The 22219-nt window shown below is 57.6% G+C and overlaps 2 protein-coding genes across 3 annotated transcripts; both read right to left on the bottom strand.

Annotated features, from left to right (window-relative positions):
* Window positions 1-1549: 1549 nt before the first annotated feature.
* Mbd3 (methyl-CpG binding domain protein 3) lies at window positions 1550-12121 on the bottom strand. 2 transcript variants are annotated; one of them, XM_004999275.4, is made up of 6 exons: window positions 11961-12121; window positions 4043-4202; window positions 3681-3818; window positions 3125-3215; window positions 2622-2799; window positions 1550-2311 (listed from the first exon to the last, which is right to left on the bottom strand). In XM_004999275.4, the coding sequence occupies exons 1-6, from the start codon at window positions 11972-11974 to the stop codon at window positions 2116-2118; spliced, it is 777 nt and encodes a 258-aa protein (XP_004999332.1). In that variant the 5' UTR covers window positions 11975-12121; the 3' UTR covers window positions 1550-2115. The 2 variants fall into 2 exon arrangements, with proteins under 2 accessions (XP_004999332.1, XP_003461030.2); XM_003460982.5 differs by having other exon boundaries at window positions 11865-12110.
* Window positions 12122-16374: 4253 nt separating this feature from the next.
* LOC100733352 (cytochrome b-c1 complex subunit 10) lies at window positions 16375-19381 on the bottom strand. The gene is made up of 3 exons (XM_003460971.5): window positions 19222-19381; window positions 17261-17403; window positions 16375-16524 (listed from the first exon to the last, which is right to left on the bottom strand). The coding sequence occupies exons 1-2, from the start codon at window positions 19269-19271 to the stop codon at window positions 17286-17288; spliced, it is 168 nt and encodes a 55-aa protein (XP_003461019.1). The 5' UTR covers window positions 19272-19381; the 3' UTR covers window positions 16375-16524; window positions 17261-17285.
* Window positions 19382-22219: the final 2838 nt, after the last annotated feature.

The raw sequence follows: 22219 nt of genomic DNA, 5'->3' as shown, positions 1-22219 counted from the left end.
TGAGTAGTATTCCACAGCAGGGATGGCTTTTTTCCCCCTGAGGGTCTTAGTAAATTGTTAAGTTGACGAGTTTTAATTTTTTTGGATTTTTTTAAATTTTTTGATACCAGGAATCTAACTCATGACCTTGAACTTGCCAGTCAGATGATGTGCCACTGAGCTATACTCCTGGCCCCTCAGCTTATTATCAAACTTAGGATCCTCCTGCCTCAGCCTCAGCCTCCCTGGCTGAAATTATAGGCATGTGTCACTGTGCCTGGGAGGAGCCCCTTGAATCTTGACCATGTTAACCAGGGTCTTCCGGGGTGATTATCCACCCCTCTACCCAAAGCCTGAGGGTCCCTGGCTGAGTGACACTCCAGAGGAGCTCTGCCTGCATCCCATGTCTACAGTAAATCAGGCAGAAGATACAAGCAGGCCCCTCCTGGGGGACCTGGGGTACAGGGCATGGGGCGGGGGAGCTGCTCCCACTTGTCGGGGGTAGGTGCAGGTAAAGCTGGACCCAGAGACGGGGGTGCTGGGAGTCTCAGCTGAGGGGAAGGGGTGCTCCAGTGTCTCCCTGTGTCTTAGCCCCGAGGATGGGGGGGGGTGCAGGGGAAACTGGGGTGTAGTCACTGCCCTGAGCCATCAGGACTGGCTGCAGCAGGGCTGAGGGTGCCTGGGGTCCCAGCCGGCAGGGCAGGTGTGGCGTGGGGCCTCTGTGCCTGCTGGAGCCCATCCCAGCCAGGGCTTTGTCCCTGTGCCAAGCCCACTGTGTTCCCAGGGTGTCACTGAGGCCCACTGGGCCCTTGCCTGGCAAGGGATGGGAGGTGTCAGCCTTGTTTCAGGGCTACAGGGACCTTCTGAGGACAAGGTGACACCCCAGGGCCTCTTGTGGCACAGGGTAGGCAGTCATGAGAGGGGTCCAGGAGCCCCAAGCCTGGCAGGTGGGGGGACAGCAGGGTGGTGGCCAGCCTGGCCCCTTCCCTGGGCTTGGCAGTGGGGCAGGGGGCGTGCGAGTGGCCAGGAGTGCCCTTCGAGCCTGGAGCTGCAGTCTGGAACTGGTGTGAGCACTGCATCCCAAGGGCGCCCTCAGCAGGGTGGCCTGCACCTCCGCGCACCCTGTACCGGCTCCTACTCCACATTCTGGGCTGGCCGGGCACTCACGCTGCAGTCCAGGGCGCCTTGTGCCATCACGTGGGGTCCTGCAGCCCGGAGCCTGGGGCTGGGTGACCTGGCTGAGGGCCTGGCCGAACTCAGGCCTTCCTTGGGGCCACAGCAAGGGTCCTCAAACCATCCTGCAGGAACCCAGGCGCAGTGAGGTGGACGCCCAGCACCCTGGGTCGGGGGTGTGGGGTAAGGCCGGCCTGTGTCTGTTGCTGGTGACAGTGGCAGTGAAGGCTGAGCACCAGGGCCCAGCGTTCTCTGATGTACTGTCCCTGGGCACAGGGACAAGAGGTGGGCCAGGACAGGGCTGCCACCCAGGGGCACACTGGAGGCTCCAGAGGGGAGACTGACGCCTGGCATTGTGGAGCAGGCTGCAAAGTCCAGGGGGAGACTGAGGCGTGGGTGCCAAGGTCAGTGATGCCAGGGGCCAGCCGCACTCATGGCATCCGTTTATTCAAAGAAATCCGCTTCCAGGGTCCATGGCATAGGTGCCTTTTGGGGGCCACCACCTCTGCCCTCTGTGGGGCTGTGGCAATGGGGTCCCGAGGGGCTGGCCTGCTAGCTGGGGACTGCGTTCCTTGACGCAGGGCTGGGTTACTGTTTCCAGAATGTTCTCCAGTTCGTGGCAGCTTGGCAGGGCCGGCCTCACAGCATGGGGGATTGGGCGAGCCCATGGGCGTTGTCCTGCTCGCCTCGGCCCGAGTCCTATGTGGCAGGGCCTCCTGTCCCGCTGGCCCGAGGTGGACATGCCACAGGCCCAGGTCCATGGGGCGGTGACCTCGGCCACACCCCGAGGCTGGAGGGCACCCGGATGGGGAGCCCGGCTGAGTCCTCGCCGCCCTGCACAGGGCCAGGTGCAGGGGCGGAGCGGGGTGGGCAGGCACCTGCAGAGGAGCAGAGGGGACCCCGTGAGCCCCAGGCGGGGACAGTGCAGATGCTCCGGCAGGCTCCGTCCTCGCGGCACCTGCTCTAGACGTGCTCCAGCTCCGGGTCTGGCTCAGGCTCCTCGTCCTCCTCCTCCTCCTCGTCCTCGTCGTCCTCATCGGCGCAGGCCTTATCTGGGGGTGCCTCGTCACGGGCCAGCTCCTCCACATGCGCCAGCATGTCGGCCATCAGCGCCTCCTCCAGCCGCTTCCGTACCTGCTGTACCAGCTCCTCCTGCTTCCTGGGGACACAGGGACATCTGAGGGACCCGGGTGCAGACCTGGCCCACCACATCCGCCCATGTCTCCCGAGCCAAGCCTCCTGCCCGGCCAGCCAGGGCTCCCGCCGGCTGCCCATGGCTGTGAGGGCCACTGCCAGGCAGTGCGTTCCCGAGCACTTCAGCCAACGGCCACATCCCGGCTACCACGTGAGCCCGCAGGCTGGACCCCTGCTGCGGCCATGGGACACCTCCCCGAGTCTTCTGACCAGGTACCTGGCGGCCAGCCCAGCCCCACGTGCCCTACGGGGTCCGTTTCCACAGCTCAGGCTACCTGATGTCCTCGTCGGTCACCATGAAGGCCTTGCACAGGGGCTGCGTGGTGTTCAGCCACACGCCGGGGTTCTTCTCCACCGCGGCCGAGAGCTGGCCCGTGATGGGCATGGTGCTGGTGTGCAGCGCGCTGGCGATGGCGGAGAGCAGCGTCTCGTCGGTGCAGCCGGGGCCCACGCCTGCGGGCAGGGGCCGCCTCAGCTCCCGGGACCTGCCTCTCCCTGTGGGCCTGGGCTTGGCGCCAGCCTAGCTACACAACAGGGAAGCCAGGAGCCGGGCTCTGGGGGAGCTCTAGGGATTTGGGCCGCAACAAAACCAAACACCCTAGCGGGCGGGCAGGAGCCACACTGAGCCCTGCCCGGGCCTGGCCCTTCCTCCAGCCTCAAGGTCTCCAGACCTGCCCCACGCCTCGGGCTCTCTGCTCCAAGGTCAAGTATATGCCATGTGACTCCACCTAGGGGCCTCCGGGTTCCGCCCCGGGCAGAAGCCCACGGGGACACTCACCCTGCAGCCCCTTGGGCAGGTCCATGGTTCTGACCAACTCCTCTGCGATGTCGAAGGCGCTCAGTCCACTTAGCTTCTTCTCCCAGAACAGCTGCGGCCAGACAAGGGTACCGGGGGTCTTCCAGGCCACTGTGCAGCGCCTCCCCCCATCCCACAGTGGGGAGGCGGGCACTGCCCCAGCACCCACCGCACCTGGAGACCCTCAGAGTTCCATTCATCTGTGCACCACACTTTCTTTTTTGGCAGAGCTGAAAGCAGGACCCAGTATCTCCTGCATACTGGGTAGGGAGCCAGGCTCATGGCCCACTGCACCCACTTTTATTCCCCCAAACCCCGAATATCTGAGTCTCTGTATGTCGTCTAGGCTGGCCTTATGCTGGTGGCGATCCTCCTGCCTCAGCCTTCCGAGTGCTGCACCTTATTTAAACTACCTGTCTGCAAACCCCACCATCCGCTCCAGATGGGGGGGGGCTTCACCTCGCACTTATATCAGGGACCATCAGTCACCCAGAGTGGCTGAGCCAGGCACAGCCTCAAGATCGGGGCGGGCACTCACCTGCCGCGGCTGGTCCACCGCCTTCTGCGGGTCGCTCTTGACCTTGTTGCTGGGGTGGTTGGTGATCTTGGTGACCGGCTGCTTGAAGATGGACGCCGTCTGCCGCACCGGGAGCGCCGTGTTGAGGTCGGGCTTGCCCTGCGGGAACAAGGCGCTGCGGCGGGCCGGGGCGCCGGGGGTCCCCAGCAGAGGGCCGGGGTGGGGCGTGGGGCAGGGCGCGGCTGGGGGTCCGGGCGGGCAGAGCAGCGGCGCGGGGAGGCCCGGGGGCCGCGTGCGCGCCATGGCCGCCGGTGGGAGCGGACCCCCGCCCACCTGCCCGCCTCCGCCGCGCCTGGGCGGGCCCCGCCGACGTCAGCGCTCACCTTGACCTGGTTGGAGGAGTCGTAGCGCACGCGCTGGCGGCTCTTGTTCATCTTGCTCATCAGCATCTTGCCGGTGCGGAAGTCGAAGGTGCTCAGGTCCATGGAGCCGCCCAGGTAGCGCGCCAGCTGCGGCTTGCTGCGAAACTTCTTCCCGCTGGGGCTGCGGGCGCAGGCGGGTCGGTGCGGGGCTCAGCGGGGCGCCCACGTCCCGCGACTCCCCGCCCCAGAGCTTGGGGACCCCGCCAAGGGGGCAGTGGGTCGGGTACGGGGGTGGGCGCCCTGTGTGCCCGGTGATTCCGCTCCTCCCCGAACCTGGCCCCGTACCGCACAGCCACCGCACAGCCAGGACAGCAGAGGCTGCGAGCACGCGCCCAAGGCCACACAGCGGGAACCCCGCGGACAGGAGCCCCAGGCCGGGCCTCCCCTGGGGCGCACGGCACCATCCCAGTGATGTCACTGTAGGTAGTTAGCAGGGACTCGGGAGCCCAGGACCCCAAGCGCCTCACTGCTAGGCACAGGCAGCTGGCCCCTGTGCTCGCCTCACACCCTGGCTGGGGCAGACCTGGGTACGAGGCTTGGGGGAACCTGGACAGGCGTGCTACAATGCAACATGCTGGTGGGGGTGCTTTTGTGGGGGGGGGTGTGGTGCTGGGGATGGAGCCCGGGGTCTCGCAGGTGCTAAGCAAGTGTTCTACAGCCCCGAGAGGAGGTCTTGACTCATTTGCACAGGCAGGGCTCCTCCTGCCTCAGCCTCCCAAGTTCAGTACTGCCTTGGTTTGTGGAAAGATGCTTGTAATCCAGAAACGCTGGTGTATCAAAACAAGCTAACCCACAAGAAACAATGAAAACTCAGACGATTCCTTCCACAACCAAAAACACTCGTAAAATGATTGCAGTACGGTAATACTGTAAAACTAAGTAACACAGTAGTAAATGTTGTAAACCAATACTGTAAAATAAGAAAATACAAAATATAAAGGAAAATCAACTAACTGACCTGAGCCTTTTTTTTGGGGGGGGGGTCCCAGGTATCTAACTCACAGGCCCTGTGCCACGCAGCTGCGATCCCCAACCCCCTGGCGCTTACTCTGAGAACCTTTCCGGCTGGTGTGAGGAGGAGAGACAGGCAGGTGACTTCCACCGTCACTAAGGGAACCGCTGCTGTCCACTGGCTCAGTGGGATCTTTATTTTCGGTACTGGAACCAAAGTCAAGACCTGTACTGCTGAGCTACATCCGGCCCCGGGAATCCTTCTCTTTCTGTACAGCCTTAACAAGGGACCTACCTAGCCAGCGACACTTGCTTATACCTCCTCTTAAGGGTTTCCTGGAAATGCGACACTGGATTAGCATTCGACAGATTCCTCGCTCACACTGCTAGCCTTATTCAGGTATTTCTATAAAATTTTGCAGTTTTCCACATTTTCTGAATCTCCCAAATCTTTTTTGTCTTTTTGAGACAGGGTCTGGCTATGCAGTCCAGGCTGGCCTTGAGCTCACTTTGTAGCCCAGGCTGGTCTCAAACTCACAGCGATCCTCCTGCCTCAGCCTCCGAGTGCTAGGTGTTTGCCACTACGCCCAGCTCTATCAAATCTCCCACATCTTGTGAGTCTGTTGTTTTAGTTTTTCTGTCTTTCTGAGACAGGGTCTCACTGTGCAGTTCAGGTTGGCATCCAACTTGTAATGCTTGCCTGGCCTCCCTTGGTGCTGGGATCCCTCCTCCACCAGCTCCTGAGGTCTCCTCCATCAGAAGCCTCTCTCTGTCATACCCAAGCGGGCCATGATTTTCTCTAAGCGAAACTGAGGGTTCTCTTGGAGACCCCCACGCCAGGCTTTGCTGATGATTTCGAGGCAGTTCGTGGTGCAGTGCAGTGAGGATTTTTCCAGAACTCTCAGAGGATAAGGTTTGTTCTTCTGGCCTCCTCGAAGCAGGGCTACATAGCACTTTGGGGTGAAGCTCTGTACGCTTCCAATGACCCGCTGCTCCACAGGTTGGAGGCCAGGGCAGTGTGGTGGTGGTGGTGGTGGGGAACCCGACCCCACTGAACTCACGTCCTCCAGTAAGTCATCCCGCAAGCCTGGGGCATGAGCAGGAGCATCATCTATAACCCGCAAGGGCTCAGTGGCGTGCTGCTCAACTGGCTCGGCTGCACCTGGCATCCAAGATGCTCGGTGGGTTCTTGGGAGGATTCCTGGGCAGGGGCCTGGCTTTGAAATCCCCGCTTTCGGTAGCATAAAATGAGGGCGAGACGGTCTTCCGCAGGCTGGTGACCAGGCGCTTTGGTGTCTCCTCCTGTACTCTGGGTCCTCTTTGGCATCTTATTCCTAAAAGCCCCTCTCGTCACAGTTAAAAACTTGCTCCAGGGCCAGGAGTTGGGGGATTTAGCTCAGCAGCACAGCGCCTATTTGGCAAGTGCAAGGTGGTGAGTTCGATCCCCAGTGCCAAAAAAGAAACAAAAACAAACAAACAAAAAAGCCATCCCTTGCTCTGGGAGGTAAAACTTACGAAGTGGGAGCTTCTCAAGCTCAGGAGCAAACGCCTCAGCTACCTCAGTGTCCAAACGCGCGGCCTCCCAGTGCCTCCCACAGTGTGGAAGCCACTCCCCCTCCCCCAATGCCAGGGAAACAAATCCTGCAAGCCTAGAAGCCCGCCGTCCCTCCTGCTGCGCCCTGTGCACCCGGCAGCCTCCTCACAGTCGCACACCCTCTGTCACGGTGTCACCTGCTCTTTGCTCATTTATTCAAACTACGGGTGACTTCCTCCACCTCTGGGGCACATGGCTGCTGCTTTGCTATTGGGGAACCCCTTCTTTCTTTCTTCTAGGACGCCTCAAGCAGACTTGGTGTCTGGCAGCATGAGCCCTCACACAGCTCGTTCATACTTTTTCTTGATTTCCTTAATTCCACCGCCGCTGCCACCTCACGGCCTTCCCAGCCTTTCTGCACGAGGGCACCGTATGTCCCGCTGGCCGCAGTGCACGGTTAATAAACTCTGGCCTATTAATGTAACTGGAAATAAGGCAGCAAAAGGTCTATATCTGCAGGAAGCAAAGTATTCCTGAGCTTACTCTTTTCCAAAGAAAAACCCCTGGGTTTTGAGACAGGGTCTGGCTAGGTACCCTAGGCTGGCTTTGAATTCACAGCGATCCTCCTGCGTGCCAGGATGACAGGTGAGAGCCAGCGCACCTGGCTGCTAAACTCCAAGGACTCTCCATAGGTGCTCTGAAGGAATAAAGCACACGCCTGTGTGAGCTGTGGGCCCTTCTAACTTTCTCAAACAATCACTAATTTCCGCAGACCATCGAAACCTAAGACTGAGCACCGGGGCATAGACGACGGCCTGCGGTCCTGCAGCGTGTGCATGTGTGTGCGCGCCACCTGTGGCACCTGGGTGGGAAGGCAGGAACTCGGACCTTGGGCTCAGTTGTGATCATGTGACTCTCGGTATCAGGTGCTACTCGCACTGCAAAACGTAGGTCCTTTATCGAGTTAAAGTTTGTTAGAAATGTTTGCTGTCTTGCGAAACACTCGCAAAACAAGCTACTCCACAATCTAAGTTTTTCCTGTGCCGAGGACCACAGGTGTGCATTGCCGCGCTGGCGCCCAGGCTGCGAAGGCAGAGGGAGCTCTGGAAGAGTCCTCCGCCCTTTCAGGCTCCAGACTGATGTCAGTGCTGAGCCCATCAGCTGGGGGTGACAATGCACACGCGTAATCTCTGCACTCTGAAAGGCTGAGGCAGAAGAATTTCTAGCTCCAGCACAGCTTGGGCAACTTAGCAAGACCCTGCCTCAAAATAAAAAATGGGCTCGCAGGTGCAGGCAGCTGCGGACAGCCGGCCATGGCCTTCCTCACCACACAGCTCTGGCTGCCAAACTGTGCCACTGACCCCTGGGGATCCAGGAGGTGCCAAAACCTAGGCAGCATTTTTAGGGGAAGAACTGCCACTCCTGCCTGGCCATCGGGGTTGTCACCAGTGCTGCAGAGGTGGACACTGAGGGCCCCAGGGATTAATCGAATGGCAGGTGCCTCTCTGGGTCAGGGCCCGAAGTGCTTGGGGGGGGGTGAGTCCTTGCGGACCTGGACACCACTGAGCCAAACCCTTTGACACCTTTGGCTGCTTTGGCCCCATGTGAGGTGACAACAGGGGGATGTGCAGCTGCTCCAGGGGACTGTAGGGAGCCCGAGGGGATATTTTTCCGGGTTATGCAGACCTGTGGATCAAAAAAATGCTTCTTTGGATGGTCACAGTGACCAAGGTGGGACAGGGTGGGGTCTGCTCCGCAGTGCACAAACCTGGGTTGTGACTTCGCTTACATTTCAGTACAGGCCTGAGAAAACAGACCCTGGCTCCCAAATGTCTCCTACAGAGTGCGCGTCCGCAGTGTCACATTGAAGAAAAGCAGCAGCAGCAACAGCAGCTGGGGGAGCTCGGTGTGAAGATGCTGGCTCAATCTAGCACACCAAAACCACCCATGCACACGGCAGCCACACCCCCAGGGTGCCGGAAGGACCTAGAGGCCCTGACTTGGCTCCCAACACAGGCACGAGGAGGGACACCTTGGAACACTCGCCAGCAGGGCTTTCCCTCCTGTCACAGTCCACAGTCAGACAGACACACAGACAGGCCACACACACACACACACACACACACACACTCACGAAACTTGCTTAGCCGAGGGGACACAGGAGATGTAAAGGGCCAGGGATGCTGGCTTAGTGGCACTTTCCTGTCATCCTAGTACTCCAGCAAGCTGAGAGAGTGGGGATCAGTCTTGACCCCCACCTGGGCAACTCAAAAAAACAAAAGGCTCTAGGTTTTCTTTCTGGACTTAAGAATATTCTAAAACAGAATCTACCGTGGGTGAGGTGGTGCACGCCTGTCATTCCAGCACTCAGGAGGCCGAGGCAGGAGGATCACTGAAAATTCCAGACCAGCCTGGGCTCCATGCTGAGCTCAAGGTCAGCCTGAGCTACATAGTTGAGACCCTGCCTCAAAGAGTAAATAAAGATCTCATAATTCAAGAATATGCTAAAAACCACGGTTCAGTATACGTCAAGTGAGTGAACATGTAGCAGTAAAAATGTCTTTTTAAAAAATGCCAGCTGGGCTGGTGTGCACAGCTGTAATCCCGCACTCCAGAGGCTGACGCGGGATGGCTTCACATATGAGCCCAGCCTGGGCTACACAGTGAGAACCTGCCTCAAAAGAACAAAAAACAAACTTAACTGCCAGACACTTTAATGGTGGCTGGATAAAAGGAGCAGGGGGAGCCAGGGGGCGACAGGTCATAGCAACAGGGGTTTTGGGGTGATGAGATCATCTGAAAAAGATAATGGTGAGGGGCCTGGGGATTTAGCTCAACAGCATAAGCGCCTGCCTTGCAAGCAAGCAGTCGTGAGTTCAATCCCTGGTACCGATAAAAAGGAAAAAGACAAAAACAACAACAACAACAACAAAAAAACGATAACGGTGTGTGAATGTACGAAAAACCACCGTGTTGGTCGCAAAAAAAGGATGATTTATGAAACGTTAATTATATCAGTTTTGTTTGCAAGACATGTTCTCACTATGTCGTCCAGCCCGGCCTGGAACTCACTGTATAGCCCAGGCTGGCCTCGAATTTGTGGTGATCCCCTTACCTCAGCCCCTAGGTGCTGGGACTGAAGGGTTGTGCCACTCCTTCATGTCTGGTCATATCTGAACTTTTGAAAAGGGTTATGAAGGTGTATTGTCACAAAAAGATCCCCCTCATATTTTATTGAGTGAAAAACGTAACATTTAATACAACTAGCTGTAGCCGGAGTTCTCCTACCTCCTGAGGAATGCAGACACCCAGAATTCAAAGCCCTGATAAGGAATCCTAGGCCTCCACCTCTAGGACACTTTGGGACTAGCTGGTTCCTCCTATGGGGGTGGGGCTGCAGGTGCATTTTTCCCACTGCCAGCCCCCCGGGGGCCCTGACAGCCGAGAGAGAAGGTCCAGGGCAGGTGGGGACAAGGAGCGGATGACAGCTCAGATCCTTAGCCATCTGGGTCTTGACTCTGCTTCTGGGCTGCAGCCTCAGCCTCCCCGGGATATCTGCACAGGCAGGTACCACTGCCCAGACAGCTCCTTGCTGCTCCAAAGTCACCTCCCCAGAGGGGCACTCCCAGATCTCCTTTGCCAGACACCCTGTTATTGTCCCCCATCCTAGCACCCTCCATGCACAGGGAGACAGCTGCTGTCTCCAGGAGAGGGACACTCTCAATACCCACTGAACGGCCACGGTGCCAGCAGTGCCCACAGCTCAGGCTGGCCTTGAGCTCAGCATATAGCACTGTAGAGGGACTTGTTAATTAAACAAAAGCCAGGCATGGGGGTGCATGTGAGACATCCCATCATTAAGAGGCTGCAGCAGGAGGATCACCTCGAGCTCAAGGCCAGTTCGGGCTACACAGTGAGTTCAAGGCCAGCCTAAACTACATAAACCACACAGACCTTGTCTCAAAAACACAAAACAAGAAAACTGATAAAGGATAGACAGAGTGACAGAAAGGACTCAGGTCCACAAGGAAGACTGAAGCCAGGATGAGGCTGGTTCTGAGACTCCAGCCTGGAAGGCAGCGCCTCCAGCTGTCAGCTGTCAGCTTTCCGAAGCGCCGGGAGGGAGGCACAGGGCAGTGAAGGGAAAGCAGCGTGTCCTCAAGGCAAAGTGCTTCCAGCCTCACTCTTCACCGAAGGACCCGACAGGATCCAGGCCAACACAGCTTTAGGGACAATCAGTACTGCTTCCCCTCGCTGCTCCTGGGTTTGTCTTAACCAAAACCTGAGCCTGCTGGACAAGCCACACTTCAAAAGGAAGCCGCTCTCACTCTATCGCCCCAAACCGGGACAACAAATAACCAAGACCACAGCGGTGCGCAGACCCACGCCTTCTCCCCCAGTCTCGGCTGCACCCCGAGCCCTGGGCAGGTGCCCTCACAATGAAGCAATGAGAAGCCGGCTCAGAATCAAAAGAACCTTCAGGGCTTGAGGATGGCACTCAGAGGCCAGCGTAAAGTCCCTGGGTTCCATAGCCAGCACCAATGGGGAGGGGGAGGACTTTGACAAGGAGGTGGGGTGACAAACAGCAGGTGGCTGGCTGTCTGGGCTGGGACGCGCGAGCCGGCAACTCTTTGTTCCGCCTTGCCATTCTTCCTAAGCCAAGACCAGCCAATTTGGGGTAAGGCGGACTCTGAAAGCCTCAACAGCATCAACGCAAAGGCTAATGTTCACGGGGCTCTGACAGTCTAGAGGCAGGTGACCAACGAGGGGACAGAGTCGTTGGAACATACCCACGAAGGAGGTGTCCCTTAAAATACACCCTGATAAGCCCGTTCCCACGACTGTAATGGGCCTGGGTGTTCACATTTTAAGGTCGACCTCTGCGGTCCCCCGCAATGAGCCTTGCTCCCCCGAACGCTAGCTTGGCCACCCGCCCCAAACCCCGCACAATCCGGGAAGTTCCCCACTGGGACACCAAAGGGAGAGTCCAGCCCCCACCCCTGCCTCCCAGCAGCGTCTGGCCGCAGCCGAGCGCCCCTAGCCCAGCGCGAGCGTTCCTTGCGGGCGCCGGGACAAAGACCTCCGCAGCAGCCAGCACCAGGGCTGCGGATGCGTGCCATGCGCGGCGCACGCGCACTGAGTCGCCGCGCGCAGGGCAGGCACGCTCGCACGCACCACGCACACTCGCACGCACGACGCACGGCCCAGGCCGCAGCCCGGGACAGGGGCGCCCAGGCCACCGCAGAGGCCGCTGGGAGGCACCCGTTGGGGCCCTGCGCGGCCGGCGCGCTCATTCACCTATAGTAAAAGACATCCCTGTGGCCGGCCGACAGCCCCGACCTTCTGGGCACTTCTTCCCTCTCCCAGCCCTGCGGGAGCGCCGGGCACTCCCACCTCTTCCGCTCCATCGCGCCCGGCTCCTCGGCCCGGGTCTGGGCCCGCCGCCGCCGCTGCGACCCCCGCTTGCCACCGCCGCCGCTTCAGCTGCCTCCGTCACCGCCACTTACCGCGGCTGTTCCGGCCCTCGGACCCCCGCCCTCCGCCCCCAGCCAGGCGCGCGCCGGCTTTGCCGCCCTCTCGGCCCCCTCCCCGCGCTCGCCAGCCCCCGCTCGGGGGGCCGCTCCGCCCACCCGCCCGCGCGGGGCCCCATCTGCGCAGCCGCGGCTTAAGACTCTCCCCCGCATGCGCGCAGGACCCGCCCTAGTGGCGGGAACGCCAATCACCGCGTTCCAAGAGGGCGGGGCCCCCAGGCTGGGTGCGCGTGCGCTCTGCTCCTTCACGTGCTGGCCAGGCTGGACCCGGCTTCCTCAGCCGGGGCTTCCGAGTCCTCTCCGCACAGTGTGGCCCGCGAAGCAGCTGCTGCGGCTCTCCCAGCTCCTTGCCAGGTCTCCTCACACCGGTTGAGGGCTCCTTCGGCGACCGGTGTCCTTGCCGCGAGTGCGCCTGGCTTTTGAATCCTTGCGCCACGTGCCTGGCTTGGCACTTCTTCCACAGGACACTGGGGTCCCAGTCCCGCGCCAAGACCTCGATTGCCCTGTCCCCTGGGATCCCAGCCCCGTGGGCTGTGGGCAGCCACCGCCCGCCATGCCCTAAGTCCTAACCAACACATTTTTTAAAATTTTATTTAGGCCGCTGAAGATCCAACCCAGGTGACCGCGCACGTTAGGCAAGCACTGCGCTGCTATCTCAGTCCTGGAATCCGGCCAGGCTTGGGGTGCGCTTGTCAGCCCAGCACCACGCTGTGAGGCTGAGGCAGAAGGATCGCCAAGTCTGAGCCCAGGATGGGCAATTTAGCGAAACTGTTTCAAAATATGAAAAGATCTAGAATGTACTTAGGTGCCAAAGCCTTGGGTTTCAACCCCCAATACAAAAAAAAAAAAAAAAAAAATCAAGATTGCCTGCCTTTGGTGTGGATCCTCCAGCCCCAGGGTGGGGTTACTGTTTACTTTTGTCTTTCGGAGATATGATCTCATGCAGTTCAGGCTGCCCTCGAACTACTTTGTAACTCAGGTTGGCCTGCAATTTGCAGGGATCCTCCTGCCTTAGCTTTCAGAGTGCAAGGTTTACACGTGTGCACCACCATGCCTGGCTTATCTTTTAATTCTGAGACAAGTGTCTTTGCTAAGTGACTTTTAGTCACTTAATTTAGACTTAATTTGTGATTTTCCTGCCTCAGCCTCCCAGGGTGCTGGGATAACAGGCAAGCATGAAGCACTACCCCAGTGGTCCCCAGGTTTAAGAAGCCCTGCGCCCGACACCCCCCTCCCCCCCACGGGCCAAAGACGAAATTACAACACATTTGGTGTGAAATCTTAATTGGTTTTTACGTGCTACAATCACCTCCTCTGTCAGATAGAAAAGGTGTCCCTTGGGGTGAACAGAGAATCTGACTTTGTACACAGCAGAAGGTTTGAGAAAGCAGAAACGACGGTCATTTCAAAGTTCCTTTTGCCTGGACTGCTTGGAGCAGAGGGGATTTCCCTGTGCAGCCAGCTAAAACCCTCTCCTTTGATGACTGAGCAGATAAACCTGGTTTCACGCGGTGGTGCCCTGGAACTGTTAGCCTGAGTCCATGTTGTTCTGGCCTGTGGGCCTGGTGCTGAGAGTGCGGTCTAAACCAGTGACCATCTGCACATTCGATTCAGCACTAATCCAGATCATCCCCAGCCTCAGAGTCCTTAATCCCGACTGCAGAATCCTTTGGGTCCCTGGAAGGTGAGCCATCCCCAGGTTCTGGGGACCAGGGCAAGGGCCATTTGAGGGGCACCATTCTGCTGACCCCCAGACTCTGGACACCAGAAGCTGGAAGTAGATAAGCAGGTGCAGGAGGTTGCTCAGTGAATGATGGGCAGGGCATGGAATTTGGTGAGATGAGCCGTGGATCTGTCTTATCTGAAAGGGAAGTTGGGGGGGACGGGAACTGGGGATTAAACCCAGGGCCTGTCGGGTGTGGTGGTGCACGCCTGCAATCCCAGCATTTAGGAGGCTGAGGCAGGAGGATTTTTGAGAGTTCACGACCAGCCTGGACCTCAAAGTGAGCTCAAGGCCAGCCTGAATAGTGAGATCCTGTTTCAAAAAACAAACAAAAAACCCAAGGCCTTCACACTGAGCTACCGATTAAATTTGTTTATCAGACGTTTTTTTTTTTTTTTTTTTTTGTCTTTTTATCAGTACCAGGGATTGAACTCACGACTGCCTGCTTCCAAGGCAGGCGCTTGTGCCACTGAGCTAAATCCCCAGCCCCTACCAATTAAATTTGTGATCCTCCTGACTCAGCCTCCCAGAATACTGGGATGACCCCATGCGTGACCACACCTGGCTGTTATGTGAAATTTACATTAATTCTAAAAGATGATGGAGGTGTGCCTCAGTCAGGTGCCGGGTCCCACTGGAAGGGGCTCCGGTGGCCAAACAGGACAATTAGAGCAACATAATGGAAGAGATGGTTTACACCCTGGAGAATGGTGGTAACGGTGGCTGTGACTATGGACCAGTTACTGAGTGGGAGACTGGTGGAGAGAGGGCAGCTCTGGCTGCCCAGGCTGTGGCTAAATAGAAAGGGACCTCTGACCCCACCACCTGCTGGGCTCACTAGTGCCACTGGGTTCTTGTGGATTTTAGGGGTCACACAGCAAGCTCTGTGCTTCCTGTGTAGGACTGTCTATGTGCAGAAACAGCCGGCAAGGCCCTCCCTGCTGGAGCTGTGGGAGCCTGCAGAGGGGCTCAGCTGCGGGGTTTTCACTGCACAGTTGTGGCGTGTGCACTTAAGCACCGCCCTTGGCCACGCATGCCGTTTGGTCCACTCACCTCTAGGACCTTCTGCTCTGTCCGCTCCCCTGCCCGGCACCACTGTCCTCCTGTCTGTCTTTGTGGTTCTGACCACACTGGGCCGTCCTAGGAGTGCGACCTGCAGGGTGTGCCCGGCTCCGACCCTTGAGCAGCACAGCCTTAGGGTCAGCTTTGGGGTCTGGAGGGTCCTGACACTGCTGGATTCTTTGGTAACTCTTGTGCGTAACCATCTGCCACCTGAAGATCGGTCACCATCTAACACTCCTATCCCCAGTGCCACAGGGCTCTTCGCCCGTGTCCTCACCAGTGCTTGTTTGATTCTCTTCTACGTTAAGCACCCAGATGGTTTTGAGGCTCTGGATCAGTTTGGCCACCTTCCAGGCTGGGTGTGGCAGTCTGTGCCTGTACTACTTTGGGAGGCTGAAGCAGGAAGGTCACTGTGAATGCCAGGTTAGCCTGAACTACACAATAAAAAATAAATGCAAGCTGCGTGTGATGGTACACATCTGTCCGGCACTCCCAGAGGCTGAGGCCCAGGCAGCAGGAATTCAAACCCAGCCTGAACAATTTACAGACTTAGGAAGAGCCTGTCTTAAAAAAAATTTTTTTTTGGTACTGGGAATTGAACTCGTGACCTCACACTTGCCAGGCAGGTGCTGAGGATACAGATCAGTGCAAAGGCCCTGGGTTCAGTCCTCAATACCAAAAAGAACCCCTGCCCCCAGGACACGTGCGAACACGTGCAGTTCACAGGGGGGGGCTCCTGGCCAGCTGGGGCTCCACTACCCACACTGCGAAGTATCTAAGGCCGGGTGTGCTTTCGCCTGCGAGAGGCCCTGAGTTCCATCCCCAGCACTACAAAAGGAAAAAAGACCCCAGACCTCCTCTTTTGAGTGTGGGCTGGACTTCGATGGGAAGGAAATGACGTCACGAGACTTCCGGGCTTGGGCCATAAAAGCACTTCGGCTTCTTCTCTCTCTGTGGGGAGGTCAGTGCCTCCCCAAGGAGGCTCAGGGCCCCTGCACAGCCACCGGTCCCCTCCACACCACCTCCGGAGAGACCTGGAGCTGAAACCAGCCACTTCCCTCCGAATCCCTGACCAGGGGAAACTTCACACGGTGACCATCTGCTCTGCAACATGGCTGCAGACGTGGGCTCACGGTCACTCAGAAGTGGGTGAACACGCTGCAGCCATCCTGCCATCTGCCTGTGCCTGTGCCACTGCAGATGTGACCCCAGCTGATCTACATCCTAAGTGCTTCACTAAAGTCTCAGTTGCCCAGGCTGGGCTAGAACCTGTGATCCCCCTGCCTCAGCCTCCCACAGTGCTAGGATGATAGGCGTGCGCCACCATACCGGGCCCATCTGTTAGTATTTCAAACCCTTAATCAATTTGTGCCAGCCAGTGGAAAAACCCTCCTGGTTTGCAAACTTGTGGAAGCTGAAGGGAGCCTGGGGTCACCCAAACCTCGCTGGCAGCACTAGGGAAGCTGAAGCTTCACAATCAAGGAGATCCAGGCAGGTTTGCAAGTGAGGTTTAATGCTCCGCGCATTAAAATCTCCAAACTGTTCAATATGAGAAAGCATCCCAGGCTGCGCCGTGGGCTTTTGTGGCGTCCATCCTTGGGGTTCTCTGCACGCAGTGGGGGGACCTCATACCACTGGACACCTGGGGAGGGGACAAGGCAGGGTAAGCAGAGGGTCCCCGCACAAGCAGCCAGGGCCCACAGCCACAGAGAGGGGCACTGGCCAGCGGGGGCAGAGGTGGATGGCCAGGAGCCAGACGGTGGCCTGGCCTCAAATGAGGGGCATGGGGCTGAGGTCCCCCTCTGTTAGACAGGATGGAAGTGGGGTCCATCCAGGAATTCCACGAGTGTGATGAGCTTAGGACACGGTTGGAGGGGAGCCTGGGGTCTTCCCTAATGCCCAGCAGCCGAGGGTCAGCTCGACTTACCCTGCTATACAATGGGCATCCTGGTCCTGCCAGACAGGGCTGCAAGCACTGCTTAGCTCTAGGACTCTGGGGGTGCCCAGTCACATCCCATCCTTGCACCTAGCTCTTTGGGGACAACAGAAGGTGTCCGAGTGCCACCTTTTACCCTGGGCCTTGCAGATGTTACCAAACACTCACCACTGACTTATAACCCCAGCCCTTTTATCTTTTCTAAATGGAGCAGGACTTGAACTGGGCTCCAACTTGGGATTCTCCTGCCTCAGCCTCCCAAGTAACCAGGATGACGGGTGTGCACATGGTGCCGGGCTCTGAGTTCAACCTCTTTCCAGACTCCCCAGGGTGAGCCATCCCTGTACCCTGCAGACCCCTGCTCTTCTCCCTCCAGCCACCACCACTGGCCCCACTGAGGCCACCAGACTGGGCCCAGGGCCTCCAGCCCGTCGAGACTCACCGAGGGGTCCAAGAGTGGCGGCCAGCTAATCCTTCTTAAACTTGCCGTTGATGTATGGTACCCAGTCCAGGATCAACCGCCAGTCGGTGGCCCACACCAGCCCCACGGCACCCACGGCGCCCCACATGCTGGCTGTCGGGAGCCTGGGAGGACAGTGACAGTCAGGCCTGCTCGGACAATTATTCCAGGACCCTGTGCTGTCCTCACACCTGCGAGGCCCTGACCCTGAGCTGTCAGACACCAACGTGGGCCTGGCCCCTGCCCAATGCCAAGGGACATACAGGATAGAAACAGGGAGGGTGACCATCTCCTCTAACCCAAGCTGCCCGGCCTTGGGGGGCTTTGAACACATGTAGGTCACTAGGCCCCGCCACCCTGATCTGCTTGCTTTTGGGGGTTCTGCTTAAGAACTGGGGGTGGAGGGGCTGGGGATTTAGCTCAGCGGCATAAGCACCTGCCTTGCAAACAGGTGGTCGTGAGTACCGATAAAGAAGAAAAAGACAAAAAAAAAAAAAAAAAAAAAAAAAAAAAAGAACAACTGGGGGTGGAACCCACTGAATGACACCCCCTGCCTTTTTAACTCTTTAAAAAATACTAAGGAGCCAGGGGCTTCACACCAGCTATATCCCCAGGTCTATTTTGAGACAGGATCTCCTTAAATTGACCAGGCTGTTCTGCCCTCGAATTTGCAATCCTCCAGCCTCAGCCTCCCCAATAGCTGGGATTATACGTGTGCACTACAGCATCAGCAAGCATTCCTGTTTGAAGCTGCTGCCCTGTGCCCAGGGAGGCAATCCTCAGCCTCAGCCTCCACCTCCCTGGCTCATAGCAAAGCAAGCCTGCACGTCAGAAACTTCTCCCTGAGTGACAAGGGATGCATCACCTCTGACCCAGCCACCTCGCTGCAGCAACTCTTGTGCACAGGCGAGATCTCTGCTCACCCCTTATGGCCCCCGCAAGTCTCTCGTGGTTGCTGCCATGGCAACACAGTGGCATCTTTGCCCATCAGGCAACAGTTACTTATCATTTGCTTTTACATGAACATGCCAAGGCGACTGGCCTTCCCCTGACTCCAGTAGGTATCAAGGAAGGACACAAATAAAGGCCACTCTGACCACCCAACAAAACCCCACCTCCATGTTCCCAGACACAAGCACACACTGCCTCCTGCAAAGACCTGCTTCCTGGCCCCCCAAAGCCAGATCTCCTCTGGCAGGGATTCTGGGCTCTTGCAGCCGGCTCTCTGGGAATGCCTAACTCAAAGGTCACCGACCAGCTCCACTGGCCAGACACGACTGCCCTTCCAGGATAAGCACCGGTTTCTTAGCATACTGTGTGGTCAGTAGGTGATCTCTGAGGTCACTCCCATCCTGGCTCCCACGAAGGGTCACATGCATCTGACCCTGGCTCCCAAAAGGGAATCGGTTTCATGCACCTTGTTAAAGACAATTTAATGCCCAGCGTGGGAGCACACACCTATCCTCCCAGCACTAGGAAGACTGAGGCAGGAGGATTGTCACGAGTTTGAGGCCAGCCTGGACTACACAGTGAATTCAAGGCCAGTTTGAATTACAGCACAAGATCCTGTCTCAAGCAAATTAAAACAGAACAATCAACCAGATGTGGTGGAACACATCTGTAATCCCTGTGCTCTAGGAGACTGAGGCAAGAGGATTGCAAAAACTCAGCGAGACCTTGTCTCAAACTAAACATAAAACAGTGCAAACTGGTGTCGGGCTTGTTGTTTCAGGTGCCGGGAGAGCCGGGGCCTTGATGGGGAAACTGAGGCTCGGAGGCCAAGGCACTGGGCGAGGGAGCCAGGTCTACCCTCGAGTCCGCCACCTCTGCGCGCATTGGAACGGAGCGTTCGCCTGTGTCTTCCTCCGTCAGCGGGCCCAAGAGGGGACCCCGGACCGGCGTCCGAGGCGGCGCGGGGATGGGGCTGCGGGCGGCGTCCTCACCAGTTCTTAGCCAGCTGCTGGTAGCGAGGGCCCAGGAACCTGGTCAACATCGCACCTCCGTCCGCGAACCGGGGTCACCCTGTCCGGAGCCCCGGCCGCACTGCGCAAGCGCAGACGCCGCACGCATGCGCATCAAAGGCCCTGCGCGGCTCCCGCCGGACGGCTGCGCGCGCAGTTCCGGAAGCATGGACGGTCATTTCCGGGCGTGGCCGGAACTCGTTAGTGGTTGAGTTGTTGGTGGGTGGATGGGGCGAACACGTGTTGCGGAGGCTGGGGTCTCTTCTGCGTGTCAGAGTGCTCCCGCCTGCGCTGTCGCCTGCAGCTAACTCAGGATGACCCAGAACAACTGAGCTGTGACTTTGTACTGTAGTCATTTGCCACCCAGGGGGTGCAGGCGGCCTTCCGGGGTTGCTTAGCCGCTGGGCGTCCGGGCAGCGTGCATGGGAAGGTGACAGTCTAGCTGGCTGCGGTGGCCGCCGCCTGTCATCTCAGCACTTAATGCCAGCGTTATCTTCAGCGAAGAGAACGCAGGCAAATGGGGAAGGCACTTGTCCCGAATCACGCGGAAGGCAAGGGCTGGAATTTGAAGCCACTTGTGTGTGTAGGGTAGGCGGCGTGGTTTATCACGAACTCGCCGCGGGATTGTAGGCAAGCGGCGGTGCCTCAGTCAGCTCATCCCTGAGTGCTTGAAGGCCCGGTCATATAAATCTGCACATTTTCGTAAGAGAGCGCCGGCGATTCCCTCAGCCGGCAGCAGAGGGAGACAGGCCTCTCGGGAGCCCCGCGCCTGCCAAATCCCTGGGAATTCAAATCGCGGCTTCCTCTTACTGCGCGGGGCACGTCTTGGTCCATCCAAGCCTCCTCCCATCTCCTGAGCTTGTCATGTAGCTCAGTAAAGCCCCGGCTGCCAGCCTCAGCTCTCGCGCACGGCAGGTGTGCGCTGAAAAGAGCGACCAGCTTCCAGATGGCTAGCTGCCTGCCTACCAGTGTGCATTTTCATTTCCAGCCAGTGGACCGCCCTCAGGCAGCCCTCCGGGGCTGAAGGTCACAGCGAGTGCCTGTCATCTCAGCACTCGCGTGAGAAGCAGAGGTAGGAGGTCACCAGTTAGAACTCAGCCTGGGCAAGTCGGCAAAACCTTGTCTCAAAATTTAGAAACTAGATGTGGTGGCACACGCATAAACTCACCGCTCAGGAGGCTGAGGCAAGAGGATTGCTGTGAATTCAAGGTCTACCTGGGCTACAAAGTCAGTTCAAAGCCAGCCTGAACTGTATAGCAAAACTGTCTCCAAAAACAAACAAAATATTTTTAAAAATTAAAAAAAGGCTAGGAATGTAGCCTAGTGCAAAGGGCCTAAATTCAGCCCCCAATATGGGGATGGGAGATAAAAGGTGGAAGGTGGGGTCTTTATCTAGAGGATTTGGGTAGCATCACAAGTAGGCCTGGTGGTAAGGGATAGCGAAGTAGGTTTGCTTTTCCAGTGGTGACAGCTCTTCTACAGGGCTCCAGGGTCAGCTGGGTCCCACCTGCGTGGTCCCTAGCCAATGCCCAGTGTACAGGCAGCAGTGTGGGTACCAAGGTTGCTTACTGCTACTATGCTGGATGTTGTCCCTAGATCTTTCTAGGTGTCCTGAGGTGTTGGGGCTTTGGGATAACTCTTGGTGGAAATTTTAAAAGCAGGATGCAGAAAGTGTCACGAAGGCTATAAAGAAGAGAAAGAGGGGCTGGGGATTTAGCTCAGCGGCATAAGCACCTGCCTTGCAAGCAGGCAGTTGTGAGTTCGATCCCTGGTACTGATAAAAAGGGAAAAGACAAAAAAAAAAAAAAAAAAAAGAGAGAAAAAGTCTCCTGGAGGGAGAAGAGAGATGGGGACAGGCTTAAGGCCCTGGCTGGATCCAGCAGTTCCTGAAGCCCCCTGACCCTGTTGCTTGTGCTTTTGCACAATGCTGCTGTGTGTGTGTGTGGCACCACGCCCAGCAACCCTATCTCATTTTTTTGTTTGCAACTACAACACTTTCTACCAATCATGTTCTGTCTACGTGGCTATGAGTCACTGAGGGAAGAGAATTATTTTCTAGCACTTATGTTATTTCATTCATTAACAGGAGTTGGGTCCAGAGCCTTCACACTAAGCTACATCCTCAGCCCTTTTTCCTTCTTCCTCTTTCAAACAGGATTTCGTTAAAATGACTGAATTTTCCAGGCTGGACTCCAATTTTGGCTTTTTGAGACAAGGTCTCCCCATGCAGTTCAGGCTGCCCTTGAGCCCACTTTGTAGCCCAGGCTGGTCTCAAACTCCCAATAATCCTCCCGCCTCAGCCTCCCGAGTGCTGGGATGACAGGCTGGGCCACCACGCCCGGCTACCTGAGCTCCAACTTTCATTGTCCCTGCCTCAGCCTGAGTGTGTGAATGACACGTGCATCCCCAGGCTTGGCTTCCAGCATTACTTCAGACATGAGGAGTTGGGGAGGGCCAGGGTGCCCCGTGGCCCCATCTGCCCCTGGCAGCAGCACCATTGACTTTGAGTAGCAAGGAATGATCCCACTCCTGAAAGGGGAGGCCAAGCCCGAGCCCAGCTGTGATTCCTGCATACAGGAGACCCCAGGTCCCGAGCAGCACCTGTGCCCTGGGTTAGCAGAGGTGTGGTTTTGCAGCAGTTCCTAGCAGACTTCTTGGGAGTAGGAAGGCGACGCCCTCCGCGGAAGGGAGCCATGGGTGGTTTGGTACAGAGCAGCGTGCCCAGACTTAGGCTCCAGCAGAGAGCAGGGAACCTCAGAGGCTGGCAACAGTGCAGACTTCTGAGCTCTGCAGCCCTGGGGCAGAGGACCCAGCCCCCCTGCAGTGTCCATCTCACTCCATCCCCAGTCCCAGGCGGCATTCCAGGAGTGGACCCTGTCTCCCAGACAGGGTTCTATTTCCACTGCTGAGTTTTGGACATGGGGATCCTCCTGCTTCAGCCTCCAAAGTGGGTGGGGCAGTGTCCTGCATTGGTCTCTTG

The sequence above is a fragment of the Cavia porcellus genome, unplaced genomic scaffold (genome assembly GCF_034190915.1).
Source record: "Cavia porcellus strain 051 isolate PalLab524CR breed Dunkin Hartley unplaced genomic scaffold, mCavPor4.1 scaffold_17, whole genome shotgun sequence".
Classification (NCBI taxonomy): domain Eukaryota; kingdom Metazoa; phylum Chordata; class Mammalia; order Rodentia; family Caviidae; genus Cavia; species Cavia porcellus.
This window is presented reverse-complemented; position numbering and strand designations above follow the sequence as displayed.